The sequence below is a fragment of the Columba livia genome, chromosome 3 (genome assembly GCF_036013475.1).
Source record: "Columba livia isolate bColLiv1 breed racing homer chromosome 3, bColLiv1.pat.W.v2, whole genome shotgun sequence".
NCBI lineage: Eukaryota > Metazoa > Chordata > Aves > Columbiformes > Columbidae > Columba > Columba livia.
Genome location: NC_088604.1, coordinates 101932197 through 101956201, shown reverse-complemented (window position 1 = coordinate 101956201; position 24005 = coordinate 101932197). Strand labels below are relative to the sequence as shown.

General features: G+C 39.7%; 1 protein-coding gene across 2 annotated transcripts; it reads right to left on the bottom strand.

The window, feature by feature from the left end:
• Positions 1–3750: 3750 nt before the first annotated feature.
• Positions 3751–17608, bottom strand: FBXO28 (F-box protein 28). 2 transcript variants are annotated; one of them, XM_065058577.1, is made up of 6 exons: positions 17354–17608; positions 11131–11240; positions 9965–10103; positions 7251–7446; positions 5969–6025; positions 3751–5484 (listed from the first exon to the last, which is right to left on the bottom strand). In XM_065058577.1, the coding sequence occupies exons 1-6, from the start codon at positions 17564–17566 to the stop codon at positions 5090–5092; spliced, it is 1110 nt and encodes a 369-aa protein (XP_064914649.1). In that variant the 5' UTR covers positions 17567–17608; the 3' UTR covers positions 3751–5089. The 2 variants fall into 2 exon arrangements, with proteins under 2 accessions (XP_064914649.1, XP_064914650.1); XM_065058578.1 differs by lacking the exon at positions 5969–6025 and having other exon boundaries at positions 17354–17607.
• Between the last annotated feature and the right edge of the window lie 6397 nt (positions 17609–24005).

The following is a 24005-nucleotide window of genomic DNA, read 5'->3' as shown; positions in this document are numbered from 1 at the left end:
TGTGGAAGTTGAATGACTGCTTGCTTGGAATTTTAGTTGTCCATAAAACCACTCAAATTAGAATAATCTGAATCAATAACAGTGCTAAAAGCAACACAGGAAGTTACCACAATGTAAAACATACCTTATTAAGGTAATATTAATATCTCAAGGTTTATGATGCATCCCTTAAAGAGTATTAGTAACAATGAATAAAAAAGGATAATACATACCAGCTGCTAAAAGCCCCACGTGCAGCTGTGCATATGTAGGTGAAATACAATCTCTACTTTAAAATGTCTTTAATTTAAAGTAATGGACAAAGCACAGGATCTATAACATAACAGCTTTGTGAATATTTTTGTTTACATACATTTTTAACCTGTGCGTATTGGGATACAAATTAGAAATGAGAAGGAGAGCAAGCAGAGGAGAGATGGAAAAGTTTATTCACAGCTTTTCCCTCCTTAGTCACATGAGCTGAATTCTGTAGACTTTGTAAGAGCTGGTGCAGCATAAGAGGTAAAACATATGTTTAGATTTCATCAAGGCATTTTGTCCCTGCAAAAGATGGTCAGTTTTACTTCTTGCTCAGTGACCACTTCACAATAAACCAGGAAATGCTTCTGAGTTACCAGTGCAGAAGCTGACTGCAAAACTGCCAGGATCGCAAGTGTTTCGCTCAACTGCCCTCTAAACACTGTACATAATGTTTCTGAAAATGTTCCCATCTTCTTGTAGTTCAAATATTAGCACTGCTATCTGACAGTGTGTTAGAGACCTTCCCATCCATGGGAACGATCCTGCCAAAAGAACAAATGCATCTGTGGATAAGGAAGATTGCAGCTGTTGTGAGGAGCATAGGAGGAGAGACAAAGTATCAAGAGCTGGGTACACAGAGGCAGGTTTATGGCACTGCAAAGGTATAGAAGTTTGTAAATGGTCACAGGTTTCAGCAGAGTGATTAAACAGAAGACCCCAGATTTATAAACTAAACATTCCATAGCAGCCAAACAACTAAAAAAATATTAAATAGTAAAGTTTTGGAAAAATTGGAGTGCAAAGTCTTTTTCGTATTTAATCACTGTGCCTTTCTTGCTTAAGCAATCCATATAACAAATCAAGATTTATTATGTCTTCAGCAAGCTAACAGGTTTTGTATCTGACGTTTTCCCTTCTGAAGACAAAGAGATCCGGTATGTAGTGTGTCTTCAGCTGGCACAAAGCTAGAACAAAAATCCTCCACGTAAACCGAAGCTGGCAGCACATTCTCATCCAGACAGGCAGGTGAGATCCAGAAAACACAACTGCAAGAGCAGAAAGCGTGCAGAGAAGTGAGCTCACCCAGGTATGGTGCAAAGTTGCATAGGAATGGAGTTGCAGAATATCAGAATAGTTCACAACTAGCAGACATATTCGTATTAAATACTTCAAACTGAATTTACTTATGAATGAAATAATCTATACTGTAATTTGCCAGTTCTTAAAACCAGCAGGAACACCAAGAAATAAGGTAGTTCTCGCTTATCAGAAAACAACCTACCTCACCCTATTTTCAAGAGGCTCTTGATTAAATTCCTTAGGCAGTCTTAGTGCTTCCCACAATTAACTGTTAAAGATCTCAGTAATAGCAACGAAGTTTCTGTTCAATACAGTGTTATCTTTTAAGAAATTACACGAAGGCATTGTCGTAACATTAATGAACTATTGTAATTAACTTGCTATGCCGAGTGTCAGGACTGGAGATAACATTTGTTTCTTTCTGTTCTTTAATCTGAGAATTTTATCTTGTTAAGCAAGTAGTCTTTCTTCCTTCAGGGCTTTCACCTATTACATCTATTAGCCCTTCTTTACAAGGCGATTGCATACTGTATTTTTATACAAGTTGTTCATTTTGGGGAGCAAGATGTGGCTGCAAACAGCTTTTCCCTCACAAAAGTAGGGTACCATTTTTCACCGTGTTCACTAGATACACAAATTTGTAAATGAAAACAGAAAAAAACCCAAAAACCAAAATGCAGTTTACAGAGCAAGTTGCCTTTTTTAGGAGAAAAAAAAAAAAAAAAAAGAAAAAAAAAAGAAAGCTTGAAAAGAAGGAAAGCTAGCCTCACTAATTTTAATCTATTTTAAGAAACTAACTGTAAGACACTTATTATTGCTTTATTGTTCAACCCTGAGATGTCCAGTTTCAGCCCTTTCTACAAGTGCTAACACTGAACCCTGGCTGCAAATAAAATTATTTTTCCATGTAACTTTGTAAAGTCCATCTTACTCTCACTAGTTTGAGGTTTTTCCTTGAACAGATTATACAGTCACTGATCACTACTAATACTGGAGTTTTTGAGGCTGATATACCAACTCATGCAAGCTTGTATAGGAATCTATAGTCAAAAGTGACTTAGTTTTACTTCAGGCTATTTATCAGGTTGTTTATATACAGCAAAATGCATCCTTTTTTTATCTAATAAGAGATAGTATGGTGCCAGAAATTAAGAGTTCCAGCTATTTTCTCTATGCGATTAGCTCGTTCTGTTTTCTACATGCCATCTATACCACTGGTGTATATTCCAGTCTCAGAGACATCTGATTCTGGTGTCTCTCTGCCTCCCTAGGAAGTGAAAAGGAAACAGTAGTGAATGTTTGTTGTGACATTTCTCAGAGCTTACTCATAACCACCCCCCTCTACCCATGAGGTTTTGTGGGCCTCATTCAATTTTATTGTACTTGGTAGCACACAGGATCAGGATGCACCTGCAAACTTCCAGCATGTGATACTTCCTTGAGCTGAAGGTTCCAAGTTGGCACGGAGAATGTTTCATGTTAACAATAGGCCATTGTTGTTCTTTACAGCTCAGTTTACACACCACTAGAGATTCACTGACATATAAACAAATAGTAATTTCAAATAACCTGAAACTATTCATATATTGTGAAGGTGGGGGAAATTGTTTGCATCTTCTAGAAATGGATAAAGAAATTAAAATGAAATATATTAAGGGATGTATGAATAAACTTTAAGTAAATGTAATTCACAGGTTTCTACTTGTGTAAAAGTACTTAACCACAACTATCTGGTAATTAGACCATTACATGTATTTGTCATCATGAATGACCATTAAATGAATTTGTACCAAATGATACACAGAAATTATAGTTATCATGCTAACCCTTTGATTCAAAATTATTTTTTTTTAAAGTACATGCCAGTAAATTTAAACTGACAGCAGACATCTGCCTAAAGAGATCTTTAACAGTAAAAAAATTCTGAGCCATGAAAGACCAGTAGTAGCAAATGCTCCTTTAACAGTTTGACCTTTTTTCCACATAACCTTTTACCACTTCCTTGATGCTTTTCTTAAGAAACATGCTTTTTTTTTAGAAGACACAAACTATCCACAAGTTTATTTAAAAATTAAATGTCTTCCAAAAATTAGGCATTTGCAGTGCTACCTCTGATGTGAGCTGGTATGTTTTAGAAGTAAAAATGGTAGCTGAAGTTTCAGGAAAAAAATCACTTCCCACAACTATGTAACATTTGACCATAGAATTTCTGATTTGTATGGTGATTTGAATACAACCACTATGCTGAATTGAGAGCCATACAAAATGTAAGAATAACTTGTACTTCAACCCATGGTAATAGTATCAAGATTCTGAACAGCTACAAATGCAGCATTTGCATTTTCAGTGCCATACAAAGTTGAATTCGGTACCATCTAAAGCCAAAGTAGCAGCTGATTTAAAAAAAAAAAAAAAAATTAAGTCAAATGGTAAAGCTACATAGTTTAGTATATTAAAACAAAACCAAGGACAATGGTATTTGTATAAGGTTCCAAAAATATACAGTTGGAGGGGAAAAAAAAAATAAAAAAATCACTGTACACAACTCTGAGGTTGTTAAAGTGACCAGAGAGACTGAACAGTGCAAGACAAGCTTTTCCAGTTACAAGCTCAAAACAGAAGTGCAAAAGAAATTAAAGCTTTGTCTGAAGTGATTTACTTTTCAGGAAAGGAAAGCTTTGAATATTGTCATCAATGTTACAGAGAAATCTCCATCCCACCTACCCCACCCCCACACATACACACAAAATAGTTTTAAGTTTTTTCCATAATACAGCATTCCATTCCCGTGATGTCCCACTGAGCCTGATTATGGTAGGGACAATTTGTTTGATGTTTAATTAGATGTTGGCCTGTAAATCAAGGCAGCTTCTCAATTCTCCAGCTTTGGCTAACAGTACCTGCAGTTTACAGGCAGTGACAGTGGCAGAGAGTCTGGGTTCAAGCTCACCTGCAACTGGCTTTGTAAGACCACCTCGTTGTAAGCAAGCAGATGTGCGGAAAGCAGATGCAAAGTCACAGCTGAGGAACAAAGCAATTGCTTTATAAGTCTCTGTGCTCTCTCCCAGAGTTTAGAACAATTTTGGGCAAGTGCTTTTAGCAGGCTAAGCCGTACATGCATCTATCCATGCAAATATAGAATATGGCTCCCAAGACCTCGAACCAGGGTGTGTGCATGTGAAGACTGGATAGAAGGCCCTTCCTTGTAAGTTTACAAAAATATATAGCCAATACTGTAGCTTAAGAAGTCAGTTTTACTCATTACAGAAAACCCCAAAAAGTATTAACTACTTTTCAGACATTCCAGACAAGGTCACTTGTAACAAAGAAGGTCAAGTTCTCTAAAACAAGATTTTAAAAGTGGATCTTTCCTTCAAGTGAACAGGACATCTGTTTTTAAGCTTAACTTTTTAGTCAGTTAAGACTGAATTTATTTAAGATTTTATGTGAACATATGCATAAACACAAATAAGTTTACTTTAAACACATCTGCACAGAAAAAAAAAGATTAACCCATCAAAACATAACAGAGCAGGTCTGGTTAGTATGTAACTATTGCAAATCATAAAGACTCTGTGCATTAGGCCCACCCATACAGAAAGCAGGGGAAAAGTCTCAATGAAATAAAATTACTGTTCAAGTCTAAGTGGTGTTTTGAAGAGCCAGCAGCCTAAAGGACACCATGAAGCTAGTCACAGTATCCACACAAGCAAATCTGCTTGGGCTACTAAAGCAGTGTATCCTCCTGAAGGCGACATTTACTCCCAAGTTATTTTCTGTTTCGAAGGCGTTTAGATTTCCTAGGACAGTCTGTGGATTCAACCGCCTTCCTCCGTTTTCTAGGAGATTGTTCATTTGAGCCAGAACCTGACGAATTTCCTACTGTACTCTCCATCACCTCTCGCAGCTTACGTTCAAGCTCAGCCAACCGGGCGTTCTGTTCACCTATGATTTGGGTTTGCTCTAGCAGTTTCTGGTCTTGATCTTGGAGTTGTTTCTGTTGCTCTTGCACTTTGATGCGAAGCTCTGAAATTTCCCGCTTTAGTGCTGTCAAGCCCGTGCCATTCGCTTTTACTTGCTGCTGGAGTTTGGTGACCTCCTGTCTCGAAGGGTTCTGCTTGGAGAACAGCTGCATTGTTGTCAGTGCTGCAGAAGGCCCTGGAACTTCAGAGAAAACTCTGATTAATCCTTTACAACTTCAAGACAAAGGTAGAAATTGCATCCCAGTTTTCATATTTTGCATATCCCCACACTCTAAACATGAATCTGAATGCCGCTTTAGAGTTACGTGAACATTTAAATAGATTTACAGTCATTTAAGTGTCTAACAGGAGCATATGGTATCTCATAGCACAATTAGTTTAATTAAAATACCTCAATTTTCAGTAGTCTGGAAGACAGCTCGCCATTCATTATCTGTATATAAGCCTCCCTCCTTTTGCTGTATCAAAAATTATGTACAGATATTATGTTGTCATCTAGACTTATTGTCACAGATGTTAAGTCAAAAACCCATAACATGTCTATAAATTACTTATTACAGAATAGCTATATTAAATAAATATATTCTAATAGAGCAGCACTATTCTGCTGTCTTAGTTGTAGACAGCTGAAGTTCTAAAATTTTGTGGTTTGGGGCTTAACTTACTTTTTAGAAGAAACGTAATTCTTTTCCATCCTTCTTTAGAATCATTCTTCCTAAGTACTAAAACCATACTAGAATTAGAGCTTGGGAATGTTGATTTTAATTAAGGTCTTGCAAATCAAGGAGACTAGCAGCTACTATGTAATGTCTTGCACTTTTTCTGTCATAAAATATATCACTTTTTCTACCATTTTACTCTTTTAGCAATGCTGTGCAATTAAGGTGAAACTTGTAAGGGCTACAAAGACAGAACAGCTTAGAACAGTCCTCCTACTCCTCTTTACAACGCCAGCACAGCTTCACTTTGGTGACACTAAAGGGTTGCCATTACAGAGGTTATGCTCCTCCCTCCATACAGGAGAGGCATTTTTATGCCACATAAAGCCTTGAAAAGCCAATTGACATCAACTATGGTTTGGGCAATGCTTTCTCAACTGAGAGACTCAATGGAATTGATGTATAATTAATGGGATATAATTAAGAGGTGGTATACACATTTATGGCTAAAAGAATGGACAGGACATACCAGTAACAACAAGCAGCTCCTACAGCTAGGCCTATAATTTTTGCTTAAGATATAATTATTTTTAATTTATAGTAAGTTATCCCTTCGGAGAGTTAATTTCCCAGTTCCTAAGAAGGGTGAAGATGTTCAGCACACGGATAACACCACAGTTCTACTAAGCTTTTGCTTTTGGCCATTATATGAGGCAACCACCTGAGACTTTGGTTCACAAAAGTTCTGGGAAGTCTGACAGATTATATGAAGGACCAGTTTAATTGTTTATTTATAGACTGTTGTTTTAATTGTCTTTTCACTATTACTCATAAGTATTTTGCTTGTTAGTGATACACTAGCGCCCCAGGAAAGTAAAAAAAAAAAGGATGTATAAGTATGTTCTAGCTCTCTATGCACTACAACAGCTTAGGGTAATTAATTTGCCAATTCTCCTTAAAATAAAAGGCGTCAAGTTGTCATCTCATGTGCCAAATTTCAACCAAGTGCAATGATAAAGTCTCATTCATTGGTGGCACAAAAACATTTGTTTAATGAATACACACTATGCATAATTCTAACGTATTCAAGTGACTGTTCTTTTGGTAGTACAAAGGCTCCTTAAATTTCAAAGCAAATTAATTTCAGTTGGCATTCTTAAGAAACAAATGTCATCAATATTTATGTAATAAAGCTCACATTGAAGGGAGGGAGCTTTAAAAAGATAACAGTGCTGTGAATTTTTACAGAAAAACTAAATAAAAATTAACTATACATTGGAATTAATACCTGGGGCAGTTCCTATCAGACGTCCCGATACATCTGACCCAGGCATCTTTCTTTTCAGTATTGGAACAATCTTCTCATCAAAATATTCCATAGCCATGGAGGAAATATCCCTTAGTTCTTGAAGAACTTCATGAGCTCTCTGAGGAGCTCTTGTAGAGTTTACATACCTTAGCACACGATAAATTTCATCTATTACCTAAAACATTTAAGAAGAATTAGAATTTTCCGATAAAGGCAAGATTATTTCAGATCATTCTAGAAGTGCTGGCATATTCAGGGGCTTTTACTATACCACTATTGCATACCATTGTGTGCTTCAGTTCTAGATCAGCTTTTTGAAGTGAAGTGCTCTTTGTGAGGTATCAGAGAAGCTACTCACTTGATAAATCACAACAGCTCTCTTCAAACTCATGAAACAATGCTAATTGTATAAAATTTTGTTTTACTATGTGCATACTCGAGTTCTAAGTTACATAATCTATACTCAGTAGAGCATAATAATTTCTTTTTGGAGAATCTGAAGCAAGATATTCTAAGCCATAATGCAGAGCAGTCACTCCCACAGCCAGTAACCAGGCATAAAAAACATGTGAATGGAATAGCAAGAATTATGATTATGTCAGTCCAAAGAGCTGTAAATATTTGAGTCCACTTGCATACATCTAAAATACAGCAAATTCAGGTTAAGTCCAAAATACATTAATTTAAAAAACATCAATCCAGTACTGAGAGAGAACATAAGCACTCTCTTAACAGGTTTGACAAACAAGCCCTTTAATTAGGACAGATACAGAGAGATGGAAGATGTCCCACTAATCTGTGAATTATCAGAGGCAGGTGAAGATAGGCGTGCTGGGCTCTCATTACTCAAACTACAGACACAGGTATTTTGCACAGGATTAAGAATGGTTGAAGAGTCTCCTGAGGAACACATATCGTAAGGACTTAGAATCGTAGCTAAGACAATACAGTTGCACCTTGGGTTTTAATAAAGGAAGCTCAGCTAAAATGTTGCATAAGACAGGCAAGATCAGTGTCTCATCACACCACAAGCTTACAAAAGACTTCTCTAATTTTACCCACATTATATCTTGTTAGCAACAATAACCTCAAAGCTTTCTCCTGCCATCCTCAATATAAAATCTCACAGCAGTGCTCTGCTATCATCAGGAACCCTCACACAGTATGCCGAAACTCAAACCAAGACTCACGTATGTTAACAGAAATTCACTTCCTGACAATTCTGTGGCAGTTTAATTCAAACAAAATTTCCTGTGTGGAGCAGGGCAGGTGTGGGGGGAACCACCAACTCTAAGTGAACACTAAGCCTTGAATCTGCTTGATCAAAATAGGATTTTATGGCGAATTGGTAACTGTGCTGAGAGCGCAGTGGTGCCAGCAAGGTCATACACTACGTAAGTAATTTAAAAAAACTTCCTAGCGTTGTATCAGAATACAAACAAAGTCCTTATGACTCAGTGCCCACAAGGAAAATGGCTGGCAAGCTCACTTCCCCAGCTCCTGCAGGCTTCGGGTCTAGACTGAGTATTGCCTTTCCATCTGCTCCTCAAAAAAGTGAGGCAACATTTAATTATTCCATTTACTATGCAAGTAACAAAGACTGAAATTTGACTTTATGTTGCATTAAATTAAAAAAAAATACTATATATAAAATATAAAGTCAAATAAGCATAAAAATATTCAACTATAGTGATATAATTTTAAATGAATTAAAGTCAACAAAAGTGTACAGAAATCAAGTTACCTCTTTAAGATAAAAAACACATTTCATGCCAACAGCCTGTCCTACCATACTGAATGCAGAAATGCCTGCCGTGCTGCACCTGAACCCAACAGCTATCTTTTCCATTCATCCCAGTGAAATCCAGTTATCTGCCCATGAAAAAATAATACCAATGTATCCAAACCTCACACGGAAAGACCAATTAATAGAGCATTAGGCTCATGTTCACAGATCTTGTTTCAACACTGAGCTGTACCAATCTCCCCCAGATCATGACTTTGTCAATTCACCTGTGCACTTCTGTTTTCACAGCTTGTAAAACAGTGGTACCTCCAATGTACATCTTGCTTACATAATTTATATTTTACGTTGGGAGTAGTATTCTGAAACACCAGAATTGTACAGTAGCATTAATATTTTTGACACACTTTGTCCACATACAAAACCAGTTCCATCTACTGTAATACTGAACAGTGTTTGCACATACTAAATATCTTAATTCAATTAATCTAAAGTACTCAAGGCCCTTAAGAAAAGAGCAAAAAAGCTTCCTGATGGACTAAGTGCTTAATGTTAAATTAGTCTAAATTACTACATCTTCTGATGACCTGGCCTCCAGCTGTTCTGTGCAATTAAAATTCAGAATTAAACCCTACATATCATGTGCTTCTTGTAAAAGGTGTTACAGGATGCATATACCACAAGTCAAATGCCAGAATTAGGAGAGAATCTAAGGAAAAAATGGAAATCAAGTTTAAAATAATTAGATAGAGTCTGGTTCATTCATTTCAGACTGCCTACTACAGCAGAGTATTGACTTGTGTGTTTGTTTGAAAGTATCTGAAACAGTTTCAGTATATATATACACATATAAAAAAAAATAAGTTTGTCCCAGCTGCCCCAGGTTAAGTTACACGACTGTATTTTTCAAGCATAGATACACATTCACATAATATAGTCTACATTTTACCTTTCCAGGTATGAAGCAACAGAGATTGGAATCCACATACTTCATGAAAGTCATATTTAACAGAGAGAGTCTTGTTTCCACAGCAGCAAGGATGTCTGCATGACGAGCTAATGAATGGTTTCTTCTTTCTGACTCCCGTCTAAAAGATAGACCATTAAGTGACACTGATTTAACAATGAGTCAACAAAATGAAACTGTAACAATCGCTCAAGGTCATTTCACCCTGAAAACCTCTGAGGTTTGAAAATGTAACCACTAACATCAGTTCTGTCTTTATGGAAAAAAAAACTGATAGATTGAGAGCCAGCTAGTAAGAGCATACTACGCTTTCTTAGACAAAACTAGGTCTCTAAATAATTCCTACATCTTATGTGATACATAAATTCTATATGTGATGTAGGACTATTTAAAAGCATAAAACTTTCAGTACTAATTAGCGGTAGATACTGATTTGGTGTTAACATTTTTATCAGCCCCCATTCCTACAGTTAGTATTTCAATGCAGTTGACAAATTTAATATATTATTAGTGCTTGCTACAAAGTTTAGGTTGAGATAAAAGCTCTTTTGACAAAGGATCTCCACAGTAAGTAGCAATTAGTTTCTTCACTCTGACTGGGAAATCTGATAGGACACAGTGGCAGCTGCACTTACTCACTGGAAAGAGGATAAAAGACATTGCTTCAGTGATGAACTGGCTCCCAGTAATGCTCACAACATCAAACCCACCTCCCGTTCCCGTTTAATCCTTAGCACTGAACCCTCCCCCCCACCCCCCTTTTTTTTTTAAGTAGTCATAGATAAATCATCAGTGAAAGCAGTTGGTCTTGAAAAGGAATGGCATTTATTCATTCCTAGGAGTCCTTGCTTGATTTGCCAGAACAGTTGAGTAATACAGGACCCACTTTTCTTTCCTCTGTTTAAAATACCAGAGACACTTTCCAATAGTCCAGTTTCTAGTACATGACAACTTACATTCATCTACATTATTATTCTATAATTAGATCTTAGGTTCGAGGTACATATGGAAAAAAGTGAAATAAAACCGAATGTGACTCAAATTTGAGATATATAAGAAGAAATAACAAGCAAGAAATTCCTTTTCAATATTCTGCTTAAAATAATGTAGCACATTTAAATTTAAGTACAGTTTTAACTGGTACATACCTTGGGAGCTGAGCTTTAACTTGTTTTTGACACAAGTTGTGGTATCTTTCCACTTTCAGAAATCCCTGATTTAACATTCGCTGGCAAACCAAGTCCATTCGCTTACAAACCTGTATTAATGTAAAAAGAAAAACTTAAGGCTCAGTTAAGGCCAAAAGTCACTTCTACTATTATCTGATGCATACTGCTGGCAAGTAAAATATTATCTTATCAGTTTTTGCTCCATTTCAAGAAGCAGAAACTGCAGTTGAGCTTAAGGCATCACCAACTCTAACAACAATGACACTCCAAAAACGAGTTGCTATGTTCCATGCAGTTCACAAATTTATCTCCTCATATTGCCTTAATGAGACAGTAGGCTGAATGCCACCCATATATATGGAGATACAGTTTCCTCTGATCTTAATGGAAGTTGCAAATGCCCATGTCTAGGTTTTAACTTGGGTCTCCAGAGTGATTCTGGCAGATCAAGTTAATATTTTGTAGTCTCAAAAAAGAAGCCTTTAAAAACAAGAAATCATGATGGTTTTATCTCAGTATTTAAGGCTCATGCTTTTGAAGACAGACACAATTAAGTTAAAAAACTTATACAATGCATGTGAAACAAGATTCCTTTTCATATTAAAAAAAGGCCTTTTCTTCTTTGCTTAACAGATTCCTTTATTTGCTATGTTGGATGCAAACAGCCTCATTTTTTTCCCACAGATGCAGGGAGTAATGACATTAATAGCTGCAGAAATACAATAAACTGCTAAATTTAAACCTTCACAGAGTAACCAGTTACAAAACAAAGCCAAATCTTACAAAAGTTTAAAGCAATTGCAATTCAGTTCTGAAGATGCAAGGGCTTAGTGAACAACTGTACTTTGAAACTGTTTACGTTTTTTTTTATACTAAACTGCACAAGCTCCCACTGTGACCCCACTTTCCAATAGATTAGCTTTGCCTTTCTTTTTTAAATAGCACTCCTCATTTCACAATTTTAAGGTCTATGTAAGTTTAAACCTTGTGGAAGAAGATTCTTGCTTCTCACAGAAAAGCCAATTATTTTCTCTTCATATTGGAGGCACTACTTAAAGAAATTCTACTTTCTCTGAGTCTAGTTGAGGTTCTGTGAGAACATACCATTTTCAAACATATCTGTATTAACAGCCCATTAAGCAATTGTTGTTGATTTGTCTGTGCTCCTTTGTATTAGATCTTCCTTGTTATCAGTCAAAGGAAAAGGCTGAGCCAGGTTGACTCCAGAGATACAGCCACAGCACCCTCCCAACTCACCAAATCAACTAAACCATAAAAAATACACATAAAAAATAACACTAGCCCTTCAACTACAGGACGGAGGAAATTGTCACATTTCTTCTAAGATATAAGCTGCATTAGGGCTGCCTAGATCTGAGGCCGTGTTTGAGTACAAGACTTTGCAACGTAATTCTAATGCTACCAAACCCCTGAACTCGGAACCAGTACCTGCACAATGGCTGTGTTAGCAAGGCAATTATCCAAAACAATCCTATATACACTATTGGCTACCAATGCAGAGGAAGCACAGAAAGAGATGTTCACCTTGTGTGCACTGACACCTGGTGGCAGCAGGGACTTTTCAGGGTGCTAAAGCCCTCCCACATCCCAGAGAGTAGGTCACAATGCCTAACACTAGATTTCTTGAACACTGGGTTTTTTAATCTTGCCCATTCGCTTACACTACGCAGCATGAAGAATCACCTGCTCCAGTGTCTAGACATGACCCATATTTGTGCAAATAATCAGTCTAGAACACAGACATTGAACAGATAACAGGTACCAGCAGAAACCAAAAGTGGTTTTCTGCAACTTATATTACCAATCCCCTCAATTCTCAGTTGGTTCCTGAAGTCACCATTTAAACCACGTGGCACCTCTATTTATAGGAACAATATACTTCTTTTAGACTGCATAGTTAGCAGTCATATGCAAAGTAGAATTACTACACTTTTAAGTGTTCATATTAGTCCAAACAGTTTGATACTAGCTATTCAGCTGACCATAAGAAAGTAAGAAGTTAAACTTGCTCATATTTTTATTTGCAATTTTTCGTGAATATTTACTTATTCTAGCCATTAAGCTGAAAAAGCCCAAGTTTCCTCAAATGTCAAGTCCAACCAGCACTGTGTTCAAATCTCAGCATTAGAAAGTTATTCTGAGTCCATGCAAAAAACAGAATGAAAAGGTCGTTGCTTCTTAATGTACTTACTTATATGCAATAACAGCTTCTATGAAATAACGAATTTTCCATTTCGTTTGTAAAAAAACAAACTGACACAATCTACTAGATAACTATTACCAGCTTCCCTTTCCTCAAGAATGTCTTATTTCTTACACGCTTCACCAACAGATAACCAATATCAAAACAGAGATAAAAATATCCTAAAGCATTTAGCATTCAATAGATATTATTTTTCTTAGAGGCTACACAGACATCATGTTTCATAATGTCTTTCTAGGGTAAAGTATAAGTAAGTGACCAAATGTTGATGACTTCAGCAAGAAGCTGTAAAATAGAAATGCCTGTAAACACAGATTTACGGAAACTGTAGGAAGATTAAAGGCATAATGTCCAAAGGCTATCGGTCTTTATTTGAGCTGTGCAGAAAATAAACACAAGTTTGCTGCTGAATCTAGGACACTTCTGACGTGTCAGAAACCAAGATAACCCTTTTCTCAGAGTGTTCACGGAAGGAGGTTGTGGACTGTTTGTTTTTAATCATGTCTGAATGGAAGTGCATTTCCAAGCTCAGACATGTGAGGGAAAAGAAACTGGAATATAAGAATTTCATTATTATCCCACTCAGCTAAAAAATCCAGAGCTTCTGTAAGTCATGAAAAAAAAAAGGAAAAAAAAAAATCATCACAGTACAACAAGCCTTCAAAAGCTGGAAGATAGCTTAGCTTCCATATCAGCATGCATGCTAGGCTGTAGCTTGTCTGCAACATTATAGCTTCAGATATAATGATCTTTCAGGTTTTCTGTGTTTCTCTTATAATGACATATCAGAGGAAGGAGATGAAGTAAATACTAAAAGGGCTGAAAGCAAAATGCTTTTCACCTCATCACTTTATCTGAACAAAAGCTTAAGAACTTAAGATTTGCGCTAAGGCATAATTTCAGACAAGACTGCATTCTGAATACCTATTGTTTAGTCTCCATTACTTCAAAACTACTTCTCTGGTTAACCAGTAGGTGCTTCACTTATGCTTTTAAATGCAGTAACACCAGGAATAGCAGAAAGCATTACGCTCAGGAAAGCAAGTGCTGCTTTGCACAATGAGGGGCCTGCGGTCTTGCCTTTCCTGATGGCAATCATCATAAGCAGGAAATGTTCTTTACCTCATCCTTTGGTGACAGAAAGAGACTTATGGATCTTAAGCCTTAGATTATACTCCTCATTATGCTCTACATAAACAATACAGGTTCCTGTCTCTATTTTAATCTGAAAACTTGCTGATCTGTGTCTTCCAACCCAGCCAACTCCTTACTCTGTCTCCTGGTATAAAATATAGTGGCAACACCAGTTCAACTCAAAGATTTTGGGTGAGTTTTTTTTCTTTTGTTTGTTGGGTGGGTTTTTGTTTGTTTGGTGGTGGTCGTGTTTTGTTCTTTGTTTTGTTTTTTTTGTGGGGGGAGGATCAGTGAGATAAGGTGATCCAGAAGAAAGAGATGACTACATCCATTTCCAATGCAGTGATCCAGAGAATGCATCAAAGTGATCAGTCTAGGGAATCCACATTTTGTGACTACACATTTATGACCAAACTTCATTTAGGTTGATTGATGTCATAGAATTTGGGTTGGAAGGGACCTTTAAAAGGTCATCTAGTCCAACATCCTGCAATGAGCAGGATGATCTTCAACTAGATCAGGTTGCTCAGAGCCCCATCCAGCCTGGCCCTGGACATTTCCATGGATGGGTCATGTCCTGGATCATATCCTCCTAGCTTCTCAAGATGCTTTATTCCATGGAATGCCACATTCTAAGGTGTTGATGAGGTTTCTTTTGGGAACAATTTTAATATGCATGAGACATAAGCAATTTCATCGCTTTCATTCAATTAATGTGGTCCTGCAATGTATCTTTAGCAGAATACCACTCATACATCCATTCATCTCTCATAAGAAGCTTGAGTCAGTTCTTCTAGAGAAGAAAGATTCACTGTTTGTGTAAGACAGATCTTAGAGCAGGAATATACAAGTGTTTCCCAAGGCTACTTGTAGCCTTTAAAATCTGGAAGTAATTAAATTTCATTATGAATTTATGCCTAGGCACTGTTATTTCTAAAGACTACCTTAATTCCCTGTCATGCAATTCCCTGTTATGCAAAATATCCAGTCTCCTCCTCTCAGTGAACTGCCAAAAGAACATCTGTAGTTTTGAATGGCCATCTGAAAGGCCTCGCTGATCAAGCTGGTGTGGTTATGAGTTACACTTTTGATTATGTCAAACCGGAAAGGCTTCAATTCTTTACATTGCTGCTGGTTAACAGAGACCAGCATACTTACTTCTCACAAGAACACTAGTTATACCTTCTGATGTGCTTTCAGGGAACAGTAAGGAATTTGATGGAGACTAAGTTTCTTAGTTGTCACTGACTCAAAAACATTAAAAATAGGGAAAGACCAGCTCTATAGTTTCCTTCATTTTGCTACTAATATTGTTCCATGTGTGCGACAAAGTCGGTATTTATCCAGTCTGGTTCTGCATATTTCTGAAACTTCTGAAAGGGGCAGTCTTCTGGAAAAATGAACTTGCAGGTGCTACACAAGAGAGCATAGGAGTGTTACATTTCACTTCTTAAGTAGCACAGAGAATTAAACAGTTGTTTTAGTCCTTACACCACCATCCTTCTTATTCTTAAAGTCACTGCTAACAAAGTGCTTACAAACATTAACTTCACCCTACAGAAAGAAAAAAACCCTTCTATTGACAACTCCCATGGGCACTACTGTTTATAAAATGCAACAGGACAGCTGCAGCAAAGGGCTGTGAGTAGTGTTGCAATACAGACCATGAGGCACTAAGCATTCCCAAACAGCACACAGTACTTCTCTTCCCTCTATCCAAACTCTAAGGACTCAAAAGCAGAGACTGCAATCCAAAAAGGCAGAGCTACATCTTTTTCACAGATGCACTACTTACTCTCACAGAAGAAACAGAAGTCTTTAATGGACTGACAGCATGCTAGAAATATTTAGGTACTGGTATTCTTGGTGAAGTATAAATAAAAACAGATTTTTCTGCTTGAAGAGCTTTCAGTTTACAGTTACAGTCAGGATGCAGCACTTCAGGTTGCTGATCCAGGGCACATGCCATCTCATTTTCTACAGAAATATGCTTCTAGTGTTATCCAGTTTAGGCTGAGTTCTTAAAAAATAAACAGTACAGTACATGCAAGTTTACTGAGGGTTACATAAGCTACGCATTAAATCCCTCGCTATTATTCAAGTTACAACCTCATAAGAAATTCAATAAGAGACAGCAGCTTATCCTATTATGTCATAGTTTACATCAGGCTCCCTATGCAGGCAGTTAAAGACTGATACACACTGATCTCACTGACAGCTGCTCTTTTTTTGGCATTATAAAGTTCAGAGGTAGAGATAATGCTTTTATTAGATCTACTACTATAACTGGAATAAGCAGGCAGCCTTTCAGGAAGATAAGGGCTTTTAAAAACATTTCTTTCTTCCCTCCTCATTTATTTCTAGATAGGGCAGGGCCCTTGGAGTAGCAGCGTCACCATCTCCTACACTTGAAGGCTTAAGCTTTATAAGTAAAAATAAATACACACACGAGACACAACAGACTAGTCCCCTGAGAACAGCGGTAACCGGGGAAAACAAGCCTCCAGCAGCCTGGCAATTTCTCACAGAGGACGAGCGAAACGAAATTAGTACGAGATGGTTAAAAGACCTTTAGGAAGGCGCGTACACACGTCCCTGCCGATGTCCGAGGCTGCGGGCCGGTAGGGGAGAAGGGAGAAAGCCCCATCCCACGGCACCCCGACCCTTTCCCGGCGGGAGCAGCCGCCCGGCGGGGGGCAGCCGGGGCCGCGGACACCCCGCCCCGCCCCAGCGCTTCTTCAGTCCCGGGGCCGGCGAGGCGAGCTTCCCCCGGTGGGCCCGGGCCCCGGCCGCAGCGGGACCCCTCGCCCGCCCGCCCCGCCGCCTGCCCTCCCCGGGCCCTACCAGGCGGAGCTGGCTCGTCTCATCGTAGGACAGGAAGCTGAGGATGCTCTCAATCGCCACGATGGGCAGCCCCATGAGCGTGTTGCTCTGAGGCGGCGGCTCCAAGGGCGCCAGAGCCTCGGGAGGCTCCGAGACCGGGGGCGGGGAGAGCCGCGCCGAGCCCAGGGCGCCGCCTTCCCCGTCCGACAGGAGCCGCTCCTCCGGCGCCGCCATCTTGCCGCCCGTCCTTCCTCTGCTGAGGGAGGAGAATGAGCCTTCTCATGACGACACTTCCGCCCCCGGCTGTACCGGACGGAACGCCCCGCCCCGCGCGCCCTTGGCCACTTGGGGGCGGTGGAGCGCGTGGGACAGGGCGGCCGTTGGTGGGCGGCGCCCCCTGCAGGCCCGGCGCGGGCCGCCCTCGGGCTGAGCGCCCCACCAAGGGCAGATTTAACACAAACGGCTGGAAAATGTGTGGTACCGCGTGTAGCGAAACCTTGAGGCTTTGCTGTCGGCAAACGTGGCAGGGGGTGAAAACACAAGCGGGGCTTGGTGAGGGCGTCAGGAACTACCTATTAGAGAGCAGTGTAGGGGAAAGGGACCTGGGGGTGCTGGGGGACAGCAGGATGACCATGAGCCAGCACTGTGCCCTTGTGGCCAGGAAGACCAGTGGCATCCTGGGGTGTATTAGAAGGGGGGTGGTCAGTAGGTCCAGAGAGGTTCTCCTCCCCCTCTACTCTGCCCTGGTGAGACCACATCTGGAATATTGTGTCCAGTTCTGGGCCCCTCAGTTCCAGAAGGACAGGGAACTGCTGGAGAGAGTCCAGCGCAGGGCAACAGAGATGATGAAGGGAGTGGAGCATCTCCCGTGTGAGGAAAGGCTGAGGGAGCTGGGGCTCTTTAGTTTGGAGGAGAGAAGACTGAGAGGTGACCTCATTAACGTTTACAGATATATAAAGGGTGAGTGTCAGGAGGATGGAGCCAGGCTCTTCTCGGTGACAACCAATGATATGACAAGGGGTAATGGGTATAAACTGGAAAACAAGAGGTTCCACTTAAATTTGAGAATAAACTTTTCAGTGAGGGTGCCAGAGCACTGGAACAGGCTGCCCATGGAGGTTGTGGAGTCTCCTTCTCTGGAGAGAATGGCTTTTAAAGGTCATCTAGTCTTAACATGGGTCGTTGCAAAACTACAGGGCTTTTTTCTTCCCGCTCTGTGGAAGAAGAGACAGCAGAGTAGGGGGGTGGAGGCACAGGCTCAGAGACACAGGCTGTCCTGAGCTGCAGGGGATCGGCTGGGCCTGCTCCTCATCCCACACAGGGCAACCTAAAAGCTAAATTGTATATATCTATATATCTCCAAAGGCTTCCTGAACACCGACTGGCTTGAGGCTGTGACCCCTTCCCTGGGGAGCCAGTTCCTGTGCCCGACCGCCCTCTGTGAGGAGCTTTTCCCTGATATCCAACCTGAGCTTCCCCTGAGGCAGCTTCATGCCATCCCCTCCGGCCCGTGGCAGAGGAGAGATCAGTGCCTCCCTCTCCATGCCTAGTTCTGAGGAAACCATGTGAGAAGAACCTCCAAAGGCTTCACAGCTGCAGGTGCCCAGAGGTGCTCCCACTACACTGCAGGAGCAGCGCTGGCTGCACCGGCACAGCCGCTCCCCAGGAAAATATGGCTGAATTGCAGTGAGGCAGCTACAGGACAGAAAAACACCTTTGTTGCTTGTGAAGCACAACTATGTAGTTCTTATAAGTTTAATCCTGGTCTTTCTATTCTATGTATAGATAGATGAGCGCCCCCACTTTGTGTCCAACCTGGGCCCACCCGCCTTGGCTGGGATGAGCAGTGGGAGCCAGGGTGAGCAGCGGGTCGGCAGATATTGAGGCAGTGAAACAATTAAACTCTACTCTTTTATTTGCCTTTAATCCAGTTATATTAGGGTGGTTTCTTGGAGGTAATATCTGGAGCAGCAAAGGGATGGGACCAAGGGCTGTTTCTAGAACATTCTCTGGTGCTTCTTAGCATGTTCATGGACACATCACAGTTTCACAAACGTTTTAGCCTGACAGAACTTGACACAGCCATTGAAAAGTATGGTGCCAGTCTCCTCTCTGCCTTCAGCTGCTGCTTTTTCACATCAGTAGTGCTGAGCATGCATGTTTGACTGGGGAACTGGTGCTGCCAAAGACCTCCTTGTCAAAGAAAATCAATAGGTATGTGCCAGAAGTGATGGTAGCAAAGTGTATGGGAAAAAACCATACAATGTTTGGACACAATGAGACTACTCACTGCAGTACCTGCACTGAGGTACTACAGCTTAAAATATGATAGGACTAAAGCATTAGCTGCCTGCAGCAACGCTGGTCATTATTTTCAGCCATGCTTCTTCTCTTTGAAGGTTTATCTCAGTGCATTTCTTTCACATGCAACTTCCCCCTTTCCTTGGAAACCCACCTGGAACCTCTTTCTTAAAAGAAAAAAATTACAGATAGAAAATAATTAACTTGGGAGCAGGGCAAACGCAAGGGTAAGCCTTTATGTGTGTCATCCTAATGGCACTCCAAAAATGTTCGCTGAAATTAATATTTCCTTTTTGGGAGCAGAACACTGTGTGCCTTGTACGGATGTGGAAGTGTTTTGCCTCCCCCCGCCCCTTAACTCATCAGTGTTGCTGTAAAATGATCTGGCTGTCTTGCAACAAGGGTTTTATTCTTGTGCATGATTTTAGGACCTGATCTCCTTTCACATGCACACTCAGCAGTTTCAAACACACTCAGGAGAGTTCTTGATAAACTTGTGACTTGGCACATGAAGTTTGGGCTGGCAGTCCATTCATGTTTTAAATGAAGTGATTTTTTTTCATCTTACCTAAACATATATAATTTAAGATAGTTTCAAGAACACTTTTTGTTTTGTCTTATAATTAGAACACTTTTAGTTTGTAAGATACAGCTTTATGATTAATAAATATAAGCTGAATGTTCTGTATGTGTATTATATTACTAAGTACAATATATTAATAAGGTGCACAATATATATTTTATATTATTAACTACAACAATAGAAATATCTTTATAGTTAATAAGTCTGCTTCAATAAGTAGGCTAATTCAGCTGCCTTCCAGGTTCTGATCCACATGCTTCCCCAGAGCATCTTGTGTCATTTTTCTGAGCATGCATTAAATTGCAAAAAACATAAACCAAACACACACAAAATCCCCATCACAGACTATTTAGTGGCTTAACTTTTCAGTTACTGTGGGATAGGGTGAAGGCAGACAACTTGATAATACTTCCTGGAAGGGATGAAACAAAGTTATGTAGAGTCTGTTGAATGTCAAGTAACATGCAAACATTTTGTCAATATTTGACAACTCCGGCAGGAGACATACCTCATTTGCCTCATTTGGGTTCCACTTCTTCAGATTTCTGCAATGCTTGTAAGATTTAAAAAGCCTTGAAATAGCCTTAGTTTTGATTATACCATCTTAGAAGGATAAGTATAGTTGGACTGAATTTTTTTGGAAACATTGCAATGACTCACAAGAAGGATGTAGCGGAAATATATTGGTTTTCCCCTTTTAAGTAAAAATTCTCATAATACTTTTTTTTTTTTGAGGGATGAAATTTCTGTGTCTCTGTACTTTGCCCTAGGAATATGAGGTTTAAAAGGAAGGCCGCTTGGGCCAAGGTTATTTGGTTTGCTTTCTTTGTGATAATCTGCAAACAATTTTTATGCCATAAGTCTTTGTAAAATCTCACTACTTGTCTTAAAATTTGTCAAATTACTGGTTGTATCTATACTGAACAGATTAAGCCTCTCAGTGTACTAGAAGCTCATAGAGAGTACACATATTGTGCTTCCAACTGATTCGAGTGGGGTCTATTAAGGACAGCAGAGACTGTGAAATTTTACCAGAAGTACGTGGGTTTGTTTGGGTTTTGTGTGGAAGCACACAATGGCAAGAGCCGCGCTGAAGAGCAGGAGCCTGACTCAAATACAAGGAAAGTTGTAACTATCAAATGTGAGAAAGGAGAAGAAATTCAAGGAAGGGGAGAGAGTGAGAAGCAGGAGCTAACAAGCGGGTATCTGGGAAGACAGGGATGGAGGAAGGAGGTAAGGGAATGTGTGTAACTAGGTCAAAAACTGCTGTGTTAGTGAGGAATATAGGAGGAAAGAGGAGTAATGTGCTCAAAAAACTGAGGATAAGAGCAGAAGTTGGGTGGGAGGAGAACAGATTTGTTTTATTAAGTTAGTGTAATCAATAGAAAGATAGAAAATGCCTTCCCACACGGCACGTTTGCATCTCTGGGGCAGTTTGCTCACTTTATGAATATTAGGGGATTTTTTAGGAGGTGCTAAATCTGTAAGATGTCTGGCATATTTGAACAGCCATATTTTCATCTGGGCCACTGGACACTGAGGACAGAGTAAAGTCTAAGGCTAGAACTAATACAGAGGCTTGGTGCAAGGCCATATCTGACCAAAACATAGGGCCTGGTTTTGCTTATACAGGAGAGCAGCTACATATGGGCACATCCAGGGACCCATGACTTCTGAGCCAGAAGAGGAGAGACCTATTAGCAAGCTGGGGGAGATCCACAGAGAGTCACCTCCAGCTTGATTAAACGTCTTGTTTAGAGAGGCATTACAAAAGAACTGGGTGGGGGAGGCGGGGAAAGCCATATTAAAATTTCCTTTTAAAATGTTTTTAACAAATGTAGACAGGAGTGTGAATTCACACAGATTTGTGTTTTGTGACTGAGACTTTTGATCCAGTAGTAGGTAACTTGATATTTATTTTCCCCGGAGTTATAGCTTCAGATGTGAATGTTAATCCTAGTTTAATTAAATCAATATAAATATTTAAATGGATCCTTTGTAGTGTAATCTGGTTTGAGCCCAGTAGTGCTACATGTTGCATAAAAAGCTTGTTGAGAAATCGCCTCTAAAATCAACATCTACCTTGTAATTTATTTGTAATGCTGTACATTAGATATCTGATAGCAGTCATAAGCTGAAGTTGAGAGGCAGAAGGATGTGATGCTCCCTGGGAAATGAGAGGTAGAAGCAAAAGGAAAACAGGTAGAAGACAGGATGAAAGAAAATACCATCCCTGTAGGTTTTTCTCAGCTGAAAGCATGGGGACCAAACTAATCTTGAGCAGTTTTTGTAGGCTAAGCATGTTGTCCAGTCAAGTTTTCATTCAATATGGTTTTCTGTTCTAAATTTCAAGAAAAGGTTTAACTGAAAGTATTTTTAAATCCACAAGAAAGCTGGGGTTTGTAGACATGTAATATGTTAATTAGGTAAACTGATGTACCTGGAGGATAAAAAGGACAAGGATTCAGGCGAATAACCTTTCTGTTTTCTTGGCGTCAAAATACCATCCCTGAAAGCAGACTGCAGAATCAGGTACTGGATAGCATGTTATTGTGGTCAGGTTACATATCCTCACACAGCTGTACTCGGAGGCAAGCTCTTTGAAAAAGCTTAAATAAACAAAAAGGTTTTAATTAGATTACATTACTATCACTAATTCTCCGTGTTGTTTTCTTGTACGATATTCACAAGCCCTAGGCTGGGGAATCAGTTCCCGCATATAGGAGGGGCTCAGTTTTGATGTAAGTTCCAAGAAATTCCTTTGATTTTAGTATCTCACCACATATTTACACTATGATAAAATTAATTCAGTGAAGACATCGGCAATGTCTCTCTGTCTCTCATCAGTTCAGTTCAGTGAAACATCACTGACATGACAAACTGCACCAATAATGTTGATGAATAAGAAAAAGACAGCTCCCAAAGTGTCTATTGTTGCCTATAGACCATGTACCTGTGTCTGCCAGGGTTATCTAAAGCAGAATTAGATTTTCTGAGGCATGGGACTATAGCTCTGTGTGAGAATGTGCGAAGAAAATACCTAACTTGACCAGGAAAATACATCATCAAAGATGTAGTCTTCTCAGTTCTGCAGTCACTTTACGAAAAATAAACTGTGCGGAGCCTGATCTAGAAATAAGTTTGTATTTTCTGAAATGCATCTGGTTTCATTCTCTCTTGACTCCAGAGGGACTGCTAGCGTGAGCTAAGGCTGGCTGCTTGGTGGCTGAGAAATAGGGATGAGGCAGCAGTAAAATGGCAGTGATAAATTAACTCTCCACGTTCTCTAACCATCCAGCTGGGATGAAGGTTCAGCATCACTGCATGGCTGATCAGTGTCTTAAGGTTTCTGGTAAGGAATGGGATTTTGGTCACAGAATTCCTGTTTGCAAGAGCTACATATATATGTGCTTAATAAGCATGTTTTTTAGTTCCTTCCCTGTTCTTCCTCACTGACCAGCTCCCTTATGGGGCTGGCTGGGTGGCTGCAGGCAGACATGGCTTTCTTGCATTGCTGTAATTGCCTTAAACAGACATTTTGTGACAGAGGATTTTCTGTCAGGATCTGTGCTGAGACAAATGGACAGGGATCCAGGGTGAGCCTGGTGAATATAATTTAGTTATTGAGAAGAATGGCAGCTGTGTATGATGCATACAAAACACTAATTTGTGCCAGCCCACATCTTTTTCACAGATCCCGGGGACTAAAAGAAAAGGAAGTTTCTTTCTCTTTGAGACACAGTGCAGACTTGCTTAAGATGGCTGGTTGTATTTCTGCTGAATTACATG

What these genes read in the sequence shown, in the direction of transcription:
- FBXO28 (XM_065058577.1), bottom strand. Translation starts at nt 17,566, where the DNA reads ATGGCGGCGCCGGAGGAGCGGCTCCTGTCGGACGGGGAAGGCGGCGCC. An exon ending in AGACGAGCCAGCTCCGCCTG is followed by an intron (nt 11,241 to 17,353) that starts GTAGGGCCCGGG and finishes ACATTAATACAG; the next exon opens with GTTTGTAAGCGAATGGACTT. An exon ending in GTTAAAGCTCAGCTCCCAAG is followed by an intron (nt 10,104 to 11,130) that starts GTATGTACCAGT and finishes TCTATCTTTTAG; the next exon opens with ACGGGAGTCAGAAAGAAGAA.